This window comes from Micromesistius poutassou (genome assembly GCF_964030765.1).
Source record: "Micromesistius poutassou genome assembly, chromosome: 3".
Lineage (NCBI taxonomy): Eukaryota > Metazoa > Chordata > Actinopteri > Gadiformes > Gadidae > Micromesistius > Micromesistius poutassou.
The window spans coordinates 198,513-211,856 of record NC_140273.1 but is presented as its reverse complement, the minus strand read 5'-3'; the positions used below and the strand labels follow the sequence as shown (position 1 = coordinate 211,856).

General features: G+C 46.8%; 1 protein-coding gene across 1 annotated transcript in view; it reads left to right on the top strand.

Moving 5' to 3' along the window:
- Positions 1 to 13,344, top strand: part of LOC311340438 (VPS10 domain-containing receptor SorCS1-like) — a gene marked incomplete at its 5' end in the record, with an annotated part of 105,426 nt that overhangs the window by 75,620 nt on the left and 16,462 nt on the right. Inside the window, 7 exon segments of the mRNA XM_084465333.1 lie at positions 1,860 to 1,924; positions 2,855 to 2,973; positions 3,170 to 3,259; positions 4,611 to 4,790; positions 6,834 to 6,980; positions 8,261 to 8,363; positions 10,296 to 10,372. Of these exon segments, the coding sequence (XP_084321459.1) occupies positions 1,860 to 1,924; positions 2,855 to 2,973; positions 3,170 to 3,259; positions 4,611 to 4,790; positions 6,834 to 6,980; positions 8,261 to 8,363; positions 10,296 to 10,372 (781 nt within the window).

Genomic DNA, 13,344 nt, shown 5'->3' with positions numbered 1-13,344 from the left:
GAAATAACCTGCCGCGGCGCTCCGTCAAACAGCGAACCCTGGGTGAGAATTCTACAAAGTTCACACACAAAAAAAAAAAAATAAGCTGCAGTGGATTTCTAAATATATGTTTTGAGTGTGGGCTAAGCAGGGAGCGTTCTTATGGGAAGAAGAAGGAGTGTTCAGAGCTATAGCTCTTATTAACATTCTCTTGGTGGGCAACGGTTCGGTCCACAATGCCGGGGCGGTGTGTAGTGTTGGAACCACTCTGGCTTCCCAGACAGACCCCTTGACCATGTTCGTATTCATCGGCGCCCCTACACATTGTATTAAAAGTATACTTTATTCACATTTTACATATCCCCCCATCCTTACCGTCTCTGCAACTGCTGCTGGTATTTTTTACTGTTATGTATATTCAAGTTATTTATGCCATTTTCTTGCTATTTTTCCCTTATTTATGGCTCTTTTTGACATATTTTATATTTTTCTATACTAGCTAGATAGTTGTTGCTGCCATGTCCTTAGAGTTTTCCAGTACAGAATGACATTTAAAGAATCCAACTCTTTCTCATTAGAGATCTCTAAAGATATATATATATATATATATATATATTTATAATATTTATTTACATGTCTTTTTTGTGTCTTAATGAGCAGAGAAAAGTGTGAATGCTTTTCAGCTCAACTGCTCGGCTGAGTACATTTTCATAAAGGACCTACCAACCAATCTCTCTGAGGTCAGGAATATACAGCCTGCAGACAAACACACACACACACACACACACACACACACACACACACACACAGCAGAACACAATCACCAACACAGACAAACACACACACACACACACACACACACACACACACACACACACACACACACATACGCAACATGCACCAGAACACACACACACACACACACACACACACACACACACACACACACACACACGCACACACACACACACACACACACACACACACACACACACACACACACGCACATGCACACGCACACGCACACTCAGATCCAGGTCTTTGGAGTTAGGAGTGAAGGGACAATGTGATCCAGTGTGTCCTTTGTTACCACCGACCGCGTCCTTCTTTAGACCGCCTCAGCGTCCCTGGCCTCCCACAGGCAGTGCTCCGACTCCCTCACGCCTTCCTGCTTATTTAACGGCTCCCGAGTCGTGTAGTTCATGTAAGCTGAGCGGGTCGTTAAGTAGGCCATCTTTTTAAGAGCTCTGCCTCATGTAGAAAGACACCAATACCAATATGTGAAGTAATAAGACAGAAGACAGGGTGGTCCACAACTTTCTCTCTCTCGCTCTCTCTCTCTCGCTCTCTCTCTCTCCGCAATCTCTCCCACCATCTCTTGTATTCTCTCTATCTCCACATCCCTCGTCCCTCCGGACCCCTGCTGTCCTTTGTGTCTCTTCAGATCCCCAAGTCTTTTTAATGATATTTCATGTAGTAATGACTTCATATTTCATTCCATCTGTGGCCGTCTCCAGTGTGGAACGCAAATCAATGCCTCTCCCATGCGTCTGATGGTGTGTTTGGGTGGGATGGGGGGGACGGGGGACGTGGGGACGCGGCGTGGGACAGGCGGGGGGGGGGGGGGGGGGGTGGGGGACGTCATCTCCCCTCCGCAATGTCCCTACCGCTTGACGTTAACCCACAGTGTGTGGTCCTGTGCCTACGATTCAAGACAGCAATCTCCCCTGATGAAAACGCCTTGGAACCCTCGCCTCCCCCACCCCCATCACTGCCGTGCCGACCTGAACTGACTGATGGTGATGTTTCCCCAAAACCTATTTGTCTCACCCACCCCCCACCCCCCCCCCCCCCCCCCCCCCCCCCCCACCATTCTGCAGGTCTAAAATGGGCTTGGATAAAGAACCAGGCTTGATTCACCTGGAAAGCAGCATATCTGAAGGACGTGAGTAATTGAATGCGTTGGACCATGGCTCCTAGGAGGGTGTCTGGGCCGTGGGCCGTGTCCTGGAAACGGACCTTGGATTCGAACGGGGGCGAGTCCGTCAAAGGATAACGCGACATGGCAGTCGATACCGCACGACGGCCATGAGTCCGGCTATATTATATTATATATTTACGCATATATAAGACGCCCACGGAATGGTTCACCTGTAGCTAGTGGCTAGTCTGTGCGCACGTTACATCACGGTGTACAACTCAGAGCCCCGGCAAGCACTCGCTTTCCCCCTCGGCGTCTATCCAGAGCCGCACATGTGTAGAAGTAACGCATCGAGTTCTGCTCCTGCATCGCCCGGTCGCTTGATGAAATGCCATTTCTATTTTTAGTTGTTGCGTCAAGTGAGATTCAAGAGGCCCTGTGAAATAGAACCTGCCATGCATCCAACCACCCTCTGTCCCTCTCCATCTCACACACACACACACTGCCCACACACACACACACACACACACACACACACACACACACACACACACACACACACACACACACACACAGATTGAAAGCCATGTGCCCCCTTGGAGGCTATCACTATTGATCACCCATATGTGGACATATAGTTGGCATTGGTTAACATGTGGGGACAGGCTTTCTCCCGGGACTGTGATTGAAAGCGGCAAAGGCAATTGGCCTCTCTGGTCGTCTGTCTTCCACATCTCTCTCCCTCCGCCTTTAGAGGGGGCCATTTTATTGACGTGAGTAATGCAAGCGTCCGATTGAGGCTTCTGGACTGTGTGGGGCCTTCACTGTTCCCGGCGAAGGCCGCTCTGCATTGGTTAATGGTGAACAGCGGCCACACACCACGGCTTGACGTGTGTGTGTGTGTGTGTGTGTGTGTGTGTGTGTGTGTGTGTGTGTGTGTGCCCGTGGGAGCAGAGGCATTGTACGTCACCTGCAGGCTGCAGAATTGCACCGAGGCCAACAAGGGCAAGCCATTCCCTGGTTTCATTGACCCCAATTCCCTGGTGGTGCAGGATGAGTACGTCTTCGTCCAGGTGAGCTGATGGCTATTGGCCCCGTTGGAAATAAAACAATTGTCTATGGAAACCTCTGGAGGCCGAGTGTGTGACGGCTTTGTCCTCGGCCTGTCCCAGGCCCCGTCGAAAAAGTCACAGTTTAGCATGGGTTTTGTAAACATATTTCTTATCGTGTTGTTTTTAAAATGGTCTTAATGCAATGCTTTCGTCCCAGGTTTCCACCAGCAGCCGCACAATCTACTACGTTTCAGCCCAGCGAGACGTCTTCACACCCATGAAGCTGCCAAAGTACACCTTGCCCAAGGTAGCCTCGCATGTTAGACTTTAGGTTCATATCTGGCAGCAGACTAGCTTTTTGATTTTCTTTCGCTTCGTATTTGTTGCAACCAATCATGTTGCTGGAGGCGGTGGATCTGTAAGCTCTGAGCCTGTAATTGGCTATTCGTAGCGAAAACAAGCCCGGCCAGCAGTGGTCCACTTAAGAAACGGTTTAAAACTAACACAGTGTATTTGGCCACTGTAGGAATACAGTTATTGGAAGCTTGATCCACTGGAATCACAGGGAACCAGGCTGTCTCCCCTCAGAAGTTCTGCTCTAACATAGTAGTTGTTGGCTACTATGCTGGGTCCGGGACTGCTGGGTCCGGGATTATACCCAAGCTAACTGCTACTGTGTCAGTGTACTGTGCAAAGATCCCCATTTCCCATCGCCAGAATGTGTCCAATTATATCATTAAATGATAATCTGCTTCCTTTGTTGGTCTTGGGTGCAATGTTCTCAGAATGGATTTTCATTGTTTGGTGTGACTTTATATGAGTAACACTAGGCCATATCTGTCACTGTCTCAGACGCTGTTAGGCTGGCCAGCTTGGGTCTGTGTCTCTGCATCTGTTGTGACAATTAAACATGTTTTATTCAATCAAGCCTGTTCTTCTGGCCACTCTCGTCTCCCAGCAAGAACCGTAAGAAGTAGGGAAAAACAACCACATAATGTCCTCCTCTGCTTTTTGTTTTGCCAAAGGCACACAGTGTTTTTATTTATTAATACACTGCTTTCATGGCAGTAAAATCAGAACGATCTGGTGTATAAGATGTTTTTTTTACCCAGCGGGACTTTATCAATCGGGGCTTGATCAATCACAACCACTCAGTGAAACGGGGGCCGGTCACAGAGTACGTTCTGACATTTCATGCGTCTTGATTTCGCAGAAAGAGGCAAGTTGTCAGGCGTGATACATTTGGCTAGTTTAGGTCACACTTTATTATCTCCCTCATTCAATTAGATATGAGTCTGTCACGGTTTTATAAACTGAAGGATTAGACAGTTTAGGGTAAGTTAAATACTGTCAGATAATAATTGAAAAGATGGGTGCAAAGGGGTGCATTTACAACAACACTGACTTAAGGTCAATAATATTACCCTTAATATTAATTGAGATGTATTATATACTGAAATACAGTTTAAGACGGTACTTTTAAAAAGGTTGTATGTTTTTTTTTTAAACCAAATGATTTCCCATCATGCCCCCCTCCTCAAAGGGCCAGTCGGAGAGGGGCCAACCCGCTCTTAAGGACATATCCCCCTCACCCCATGACCCTTCCCTCTTGTCGTCTCCTCCCCCCCCCCCCCCTCCCGACCACACCCACCCACCAGGACCTGCACGTGATCAGCACGGACGAGAACCGCGTGGTGGCGGCGGTGCGCGAGTGGAACCAGAACGAGACCTACAACCTGTACGTGTCGGAGGCCACGGGCGTGCACTACACGCTGGCCCTGGAGAACGTGGTCAGCAGCATGGGCCCCGAGGGGAACGTCATGGTGGACCTCTATGAGGTACACGCGCACTGCACCGGGGGGGCCGCGTGCACTCTGCTGAACGGCTCACTCTGCTGAACGGCTCACTCTGCTGAACGGCTCACTCTACTGAACAGCATCACTCTGCTGAACAGCTCACTCTGCTGAACAGCTCACTCTGCTGAACGGCTCACTCTGCTGAACAGCTCACTCTGCTGAACGGCTCACTCTGCTGAACGGCTCACTCTGCTGAACGGCTCACTCTACTGAACAGCTCACTCTGCTGAACGGCTCACTCTGCTGAACGGCTCACTCTACTAAACAGCTCACTCTACTAAACAGCTCACTCTACTGGGGCAGCGTTCACTCTACTAAACAGCTCACTCTACTGGTACACTCTCTCTACTAAACAGCTCACTCTACTAAACAGCTCACTCTACTGAGGCCTCTCACTCTACTAGACAGCTCACTCTACTGGGCAGGCTGCATCGTGTACACTCACTCTACTGGTACACTCTCTCTACTGAGGCCTCTCACTCTACTGGTACACTCTCTCTACTGAGGCCTCTCACTCTACTGGTACACTCTCTCTACTGAGGCCTCTCACTCTACTGGAGACGCTCTCTCTACTTGAGTAGCTCACTCTACTTGAGTAGCTCACTCTACTTGAGTAGCTCACTCTACTGGGCAGGCTGCACCGTGTACACTCACTCTACTGGAGCAATGCTGGCTGGCTGGCTGGCTGGCTGGCTGTCTCCAGGCCATACCTCACTATTCTGGGGTTAGACTCTGTCGGTCGGTCTGTCTGTCTGCCTGCCAGCCTATTTGTTTGTTTGTCTGTTTAAGTTTTACTGAGTGCCGAAAAAAAGAACTGCTAGTGCTTATAGTGCATGCAAAACGAATATTACTGCATCCACGATTTTCCTCCCTGAACCAAATTATCAATATGGACACAACACATCAAGGGTGGTTGTTGAGCAAACCGCACGCCGGTAGTTTAAGCCTGACTGACAGCTGTCTAGCCTTGTAATGAGCATCGATCAATATGACCTAGTGAGTTGATGGGCCTGGGAAGCTACAGTGCATTGTGTGAATATTAAACAGGATATATAAGGTGCTGACACCGACAATGCAGTAACATGGGGCTACACCAGGGACAGCAACAGGAAAAGCACCAGAGACCAGTACCAGGGACAGTACCAGGAACTGCACCTGGGAACGTACCAGGCACAGTACCAGGGTACCAGGGACTATACCAGTGACTGCCCATGAATTTCTTTTTTTGGGGAATGTTCATTACATGAAGTTATATCAATTATGCAGATGTCCATGAAATTGCTCCAATTATAGGAGCAATGTGACATGTTGAACCGCTCTCTGGTACTCTGGACATGCACAAGCCCCCGCTTCCGCAGTGTACCTCGGAATCAATTCATTTAGTTGCGGGTTATTCCGCACATTTCCTAGATCCATCCCATTTGTCTCGGTCACGCAGTCAAATCCCTCGTCTTGACGGGGGTCACAAACTGAGGTGATTTAGCATATGCGAAATCCTGGCTGATATCGAAGTATCTGCCAATTATAGACCAGAGTTTCCCTGCCTGGGTGTCATCAACTGCCTTCTGTGGCCTCGGGCTATTTCTTAGTGCCTGCAAGAACAAGTCAGGCCCACATCGATTTCCTGTCCCATGATAATCAATCATCACCCAGCGAGTGGGTGTGTGTGCGCGTGTGTGTGTGTGTGTGTGTGTGTGTGTGTGTGTGTGTGTGTGTGTGTCTGTGTGTGTGTGTGTGTGTGTGTGTGTGTGTGTGCGTGCGTGCGTGCGTGCGTGCGTGCGTGCGTGCGTGCGTGTGTGTGTTGAGCTAAGCAATAAGAGATACAGAAATATCACTACGAGACAGTATGGGGGTGATTTCTAAAACAAGATCATATACATAAAAACTTATGTTAATTGTTTATATTTTTCACCAGTCATCTTCTCTGTGTGTACCTTTTGCAGGAGAATCTCATATATAGAGGATTTGCGCAGTTAACACGTGAGACACTTTGACGATTGATGAAGCGATGTGTTTGTGTTCTAGGTGGCAGGGATTAAAGGCATGTTCCTCGCCAACAAAAAGCTGGATGAGCAGGTGAAGACCTACATTACCTTCAACAGAGGACGAGACTGGAGACTACTGCAGGCCCCCAACACGGACCTGAGAGGAAACAACATCCACTGTGTGCTGGTGGGTGGGTGTCTGTGTCTGTGTGTGTGTGTGTGTGTGTTCTAGTGTATGTGTATGTGTCTGTGTGTGTGTTTTAGTGTATGCATGTGTGTGTCTGTGTGTGTGTGTGTGTGTGTGTTCTAGTGTATGTGTATGTGTCTGTGTGTGTGTTTTAGTGGATGCATGTGTGTGTCTGTGTGTGTGTGTGTGTGTATGTTCTAGTGTATGTGTCTGTGTGTGTGTTTTAGTGTATGCATGTGTGTGTGTTTGTGTGTTCCGGGTGCATGTGTGTGCGCACGCTGTGGGCCGTATTTGTGTCCATCTGTGTTTGTGTTTGTCTTCTGGCACGTGTGTGTGTGTGTGTCTGTGTCTGTGTGTACGTGTGTTTGTGTGTTTGCATCCTCAAAGAAAGGCCTTGTCAGGGTTTGACTGATCCCTGCAGCGATGGGCTCAAAAAGAGCAGCCCTCGTCAGAGCTGAGCGCTCCGAGGCTGCTCGGCTGAAAGGTCAGATGGTTTGATTCAGTCCAATAAGCCGACCTCCCATTTAAGAAACGCACAGAAGAGAAGACGTGTCTGGCAGGAATAACACCAAGAAGAACCCCCGCTGCTCCTGAAAAACGCCAGCGTAGAACCCCGTCCTGAACTCCCTGGTTCTTTGTTTTTTGTGCTCGCCGCGGAGCGGTTGTGTTTTTTTCGCCGCCGCCATCCTAGTTTGGATAGGGATGAAGCAGGTAATGATACGACGACTCGGTTGCTCGGTTGTAGCTGTCAGCGCACAGGGACGTCTCGAAGTGACGGCGACAAGGCCCCCGTACCGTACGCCTTGTCTTCTCCTTTCGATACTTTTCTTTTGAAGACCAAAATAATCACTGTGTTTTTGATAAGCCAATTAGCGATTCCGCGGCGTGCCTGGCTATCCTGCCACATTATACAGTCATTTGTCAGAAAATGTCAGAGCTTTAATAAACCTCTAAACAGCCCGTCAAGCCGCGGCTCGCACCACTGGCATTTTGCCGGATTTGTAATGAGAATTGTGTCTGTAAAGGTTACCCCAATCAAAATTAATGGCGGGACCATTGGGGAGATGGGGGAGATTTTGAAAAAAAATTATGAAACTTATCATAGGCGGGGTGGCTGGTCGTCGTTCATATTGTTGCCGTAACCCTTTAGCTCTGAAGAGATTTAGTGTGCGAGTGTGTGGCTGTGTCGTTCTTTCTTGCTGAATATGTCTTGCCGATGATGACGTCTATTTCCTCTCCGTTGCTGATGTATGCGCTGCTTCTACCTCTCACCTCCACAGCCGTACTGCTCGCTGCATCTCCACCTGCAAGTGTCAGGCAACCCCTACACGTCAGGGAACATCGCCAGCAAGGACTCGGCTCCGGGAATCATCGTGGCTTCGGGTGAGTGAGGAAGGACTATTTGACCAATCGGGGTGATTGAAGAGGAGAAGAGGAGGAGGCTTCAGTAGCTTCAGTAGCTCAGGAGGTGGAGCGGGTCGGCCGGTAACCGCAAGGTTGGTGGTTAGATCCCCGGCTCCTCCTAGCGGAGTGTCGTGGTGTCCCTGAGCGAGACGCCCTCACCCTGACTGCTCCTGACGAGCTGGCTGTCGCCCTGCGTGGTCGACTCCGCAGTCCGTCAGTGTGTGAATGTGTGCATGAATGGGTGAATGTCAGTCAACAACACTGTAAAGCGCTTTGGATAAAAGTGCTATATAAATGAGAACCATTTACCATTTGCTAGGAAGTGTCTTTACATTTACATTTTACATTTAGGGCATTTAGCAGACGCTTTTATCCAAAGCGACTTACAATAAGTACATTTGTCATAAGAAGTGAAACAATATAACGGTACAGTAAAGATGTTCATAGAACCAAGTGCAAGTACTAACAATGGCTAGGCCAACCCATCCCCCGTATACAGCGAGTGTACGCAGCAGTGTACAGCAGTGTCTTTACTTTACTCTGCAATCATCGGTAGGCCTATAAAAGAAAAAAAGAGCAGCGTACGTTTAAGTTAGCATACCTTTCCAGGATTAGCGATCGTGGCTGTTTTGTTTTTTTGTTCTCTTCCTTTCTTTGCACAGCACAATGCAACATCATGTTATCCAAAGGAGCAGAGGCCACAACGCTCACCTCAGTGCCCCCCTTCGATTCAGTCACAAACCCAATCTTGGCTCGGTCGTCACAGTGCACTGGGGTACCTAAAACAACTGTGTTCCGTGTCACTAAAATAAAACAAAGGACGATGTGGCAGTTTGGGGTTGCTCACTTCATCTTTTTTTTTTCTTGTTTTTGTTGAGGTTTTTTTTTTGTTTGTGCCATTGTGTATCTCTAGTGGGTCTGTCTGCGCACGCTTTTCCACAGGCAGCTGCCAACTCATATGAGTCATTTAACATTTCAGCAAAGCCAAGTCACATTGCGGGGACCTAGCCCAGGGTACTTAAACCACAATCATTGTGCGCCCAACCCCACCCCCAGCCACCGGTTGGTCCTAAGGGTGAGAGAGATGCAGGGAAAGGTCTTTAAATAATGAAGAATGTGAGGGATGAAAACTGGACGAGAAATATGGCTTTGCTAGCCCCTCAGGTAGCCTCTCACCTCGCTTCAGAGTTGTATAGTCTTTGCGTTGCTATTGCCACTAGCACGTAGACACATACAGTGCATGGCGGTGGGTATGAAGCCAAGCTACCATATTCGGTAGTTTTTTCTCAGTTTTATTTATTAATTGGCAGAAAAGGGGGTTTTAGCTATAGAGCGACAAGGGACCAGACATTGTGTTTTACTTTCAAACCCTTCTTGACACTGAAATACTACACACAAAGCCTCTTAGTGCTTTTGTGCATTTGAAAATGTTGTTTTTTCACTTCGATGCTGACTATGAATTGACTTGTTATAAAACGCTGTAAATGTAGCTCTTTGGGACCTTGAAACTTTTAATGACTAAAGATTTCTCCCATTAGTTAGATTCTGAACTTCAGCAGTAAGGTATAGAAGTCCACAAACTATATGAAAATACCAAGTTCTGAATCACAACACACTCTCAGTCATTGGACCATTTGAGAGACATTGCTAAAATATGCCAGAAAGTGAAACACACAGAAGAATCAGCATTCTTATTTTTTAGGATGGATTCCATGTGGACTCAGCAATGCCCAGTTTAAACAAAAACAGAATAAATTGTCAAATATCCAATGTATGCCAAGCCCTGAAGCTTTCTGGCTCTTCCTTGAAGAGCCCGGTATATCTCCTACCTCCTGCATCCATATAATGATCAGCCCCCCCTGCCCACCCCTCCTCCCCCCCCCCCCCCCACCCCCACCTCCCTCCATCTAGGCTCCATCGGCTCGGAGCTGACCAATGGCAACGTGAGTGTGTTCATTACATCTGATGCGGGCAACACTTGGAGACAGGTGAGCTGTTGTTTCTCTCTTCCTGTTTCAGACTCACTGCACCACATGCACCCGTAACACCTGACAATAAGGGTAACCATTGGTTAACCGTTAAAACGTGTGTGTGTCTGTTGTGTTGTGTCTGTTGTGTTACTCTTCAAGGCTTTTCGAGCTGGAACCCCCACAATCGCGCTACTACATCTTGATCAAAGGACGATCTGTTCACATTTACGATAACTAAGGGTTCGAAATGGCGACATGCCCGCACGCCCGGGTCTGGTAACTTTACTATCGGGCTGGTAACTCTATGCACTTGCCAGCCCGTGTGTCTGGCAACTTTACAACACCTTTGCACGGAGCGTCTTTTACAAGCATTGCGGCCGTCATCGCGAACCTATTGATTGAGATTGGTCCTATTTAGCACACGCTGCACACGCTGTTTTCATAATTTGTTTATTCAAATGTTTTTTTGTCCCTTCTGATAACCCGTAGGGTTCACGCATGTGTTGCTAGGATACCATTTAATAAAGTTTGCGATCAATCTTATGGGTAAGCCACGTCATTTTTACGGTAAACATAATCTTAGTTTTAGAAGTGAAGGTCTGTAGCCTGAATGCTAATCGTAGCCTGAATGTAGCCTGAATGCTAATCGTGTAGCCTACACTGTTAAATGTTGGGTGATTTGTATAACTAGCACTTATTTATTTATTTTTAAAATATTTTTATTAGGAAGTAAGGCACATTAGAACAGGAACCAATGTTAGAATTACATTGAGTATCACAACACATAACTAGCACTTTTTAATCATTTATAAAACATAAAAAATGGATGGAGATGTAAATGAGGAGATGTGAACAACAGCAGTGCGGTGAGGTTCGTGGCCGGTGAGGCACTGACATCTTCAGTCAGATTCACAAATATATAAACCCAATAGAGCAGCTTAAATCATCAAATCTATTATTGAGGTTCTAAACATTTTCAAAGAAATTTGGCTTTGAACGTGAGTAGTCGATCGAGTCCTATGTCCCGTCGCTGGCGTCTTTAAACACAGGCGCGCATAGCCCAGTCATCTAGCCAATTGAAATGAATTCAAAGGCCCACACAAAAGGCCCAAGCTAACAGGAAAAAATCCCAAAAATGAACACAAGAGGCTCTGTTGGTAGCCTACGTAGGTCTCTAAATGAAACAAATGAACACGAGTGACCCCAGTGAAGTAAAATTAACGTTAACACGAAAGCAGCTTATTCATATGAAAATCAACTCTTACCATTGACGAAGGACCCTTTTCCTTGAAATAACTCTTTAGCCTACATAATCCATCCATCAACGTTTTAGGCAATCAGCTAGGCTACGTCCTGCGCTGCCTGCCACTGACCCATGTAGCACCGACGTTAATAAGTTCTGGGCCAACTCAATGAAGTCCTCTCCTTCAATGGAACCAAATGAATATCCACAACCCTTACATTGGACATGAACAGGTTCATACCCGCCTTGACTACTACTAAGTAGAAATACTTCCACAGTAGACGTCCCTTCGTTTTCCGTGGTTAATAAACTCCTGGTGCCACCCACGTCTACCATCATCTGCGCTGCGCACATAGGGTAGACTAGGCTCATTTATGCACGATTTGCGTTGTCGTGCATAAACAAATTTCATCACACACACACACAGTCCTATTTTAAATTTATTTTAATCACAAAAAACGAACCTTTATATCAAGTGGAACGACCGACCCCATTGGCTACTCTACATAATGAGCTGTTTTTAAATTTTAAATCTTCAATGCCAAAAAATACCAACATTGCAATTAAAGATTATATTCTATTCTATTCTATTCTATTTATCGAGCTGATGTGACCGAGCTCTGGTCGGGTTTTCATGCTCTAGCAGGGAAGGGCCTTGAAAGTCCAAGGGCTTGGCCCTATACCACTCTTAGCTCTGCCTCCTCTGACCCCTGACCCCTGACCGCACGTCTGTGAGTAATAGTAATATTATCAGCACTAGCATTTATAGATGCTGTCCAAGAGAGGTTTACATCATCATGCTCCGTCAGTGGTGTGGTTTATAGTGGTTTATACCGATAAAACAATCATGCCCAAAATAGCTGAAAACACACATAAAAAAGTAACAATAATAATGTCCATGATGAAATTCTATCTTTTCTGAGCTGAAAGTCCACCAAATGGCTTATTTTTAAATTTTTATTCTGAAAATTGTGATGTGTGATGTGAAAACGTGATGCACTACGTGCCTACGACACACATTGATTTGCTTGGTCTAGTAACTTTACACCAGGGCTAGCAACTTTTGAAAGTTACTAGCCCTGTGGTCTAGCAACTTTTGAAAGTTACTAGCCCTGTGGTCTAGCGCCTATTTTGGCCGAATTTCAGACACTGACGATAACATTTACAATCTCTTTTTACCCTGTGTGTTTTTTTAATTTTTATTATTGAACCTAAGAACACAAACACAATTGCAATTTTCAGTTTATAGCAGCGCACAGGAAAAGTGATAGAGCTATCAGGTTAGCAAAAGTGCTGGACACAATGTGGTATAATGTCATTAGCTCGCTAATGCGTTTTTGGCCCAGACGCAGCCACCTTTACGTTGTTTTCTGTGTATTATTTTCCTTGCGCCCCTGCTGATGATAATTTCACCTTTTTTTTTGTTCGCGGCTCCTAATCACTGAGCTGCTTTCATCCTGGCCTTTTAGCCTCTGTCTGGTGGATATTCAAATGAGCTCTGCAGGATAATCCACTGTACTTCCTGGACACCCTTGCTTTTTAATTCTCTATTCTTCCAGACGTCATGATGTGAATGTATTCTTGTGAGTGTGTGTGTGTGTGTGTGTGTCTTTCACGGTGTGTTTCTATGTGTGTGTGTGTGTGTGTGTGTGTGTGTGTGTGTGTGTGTGTGTGTGTGTGTGTGTGTGTGTGTGTGTGTGCGCGTGTGTGCGCGCGTGCGTGCGTGTGGTGGTTATTGAGGTCCCCC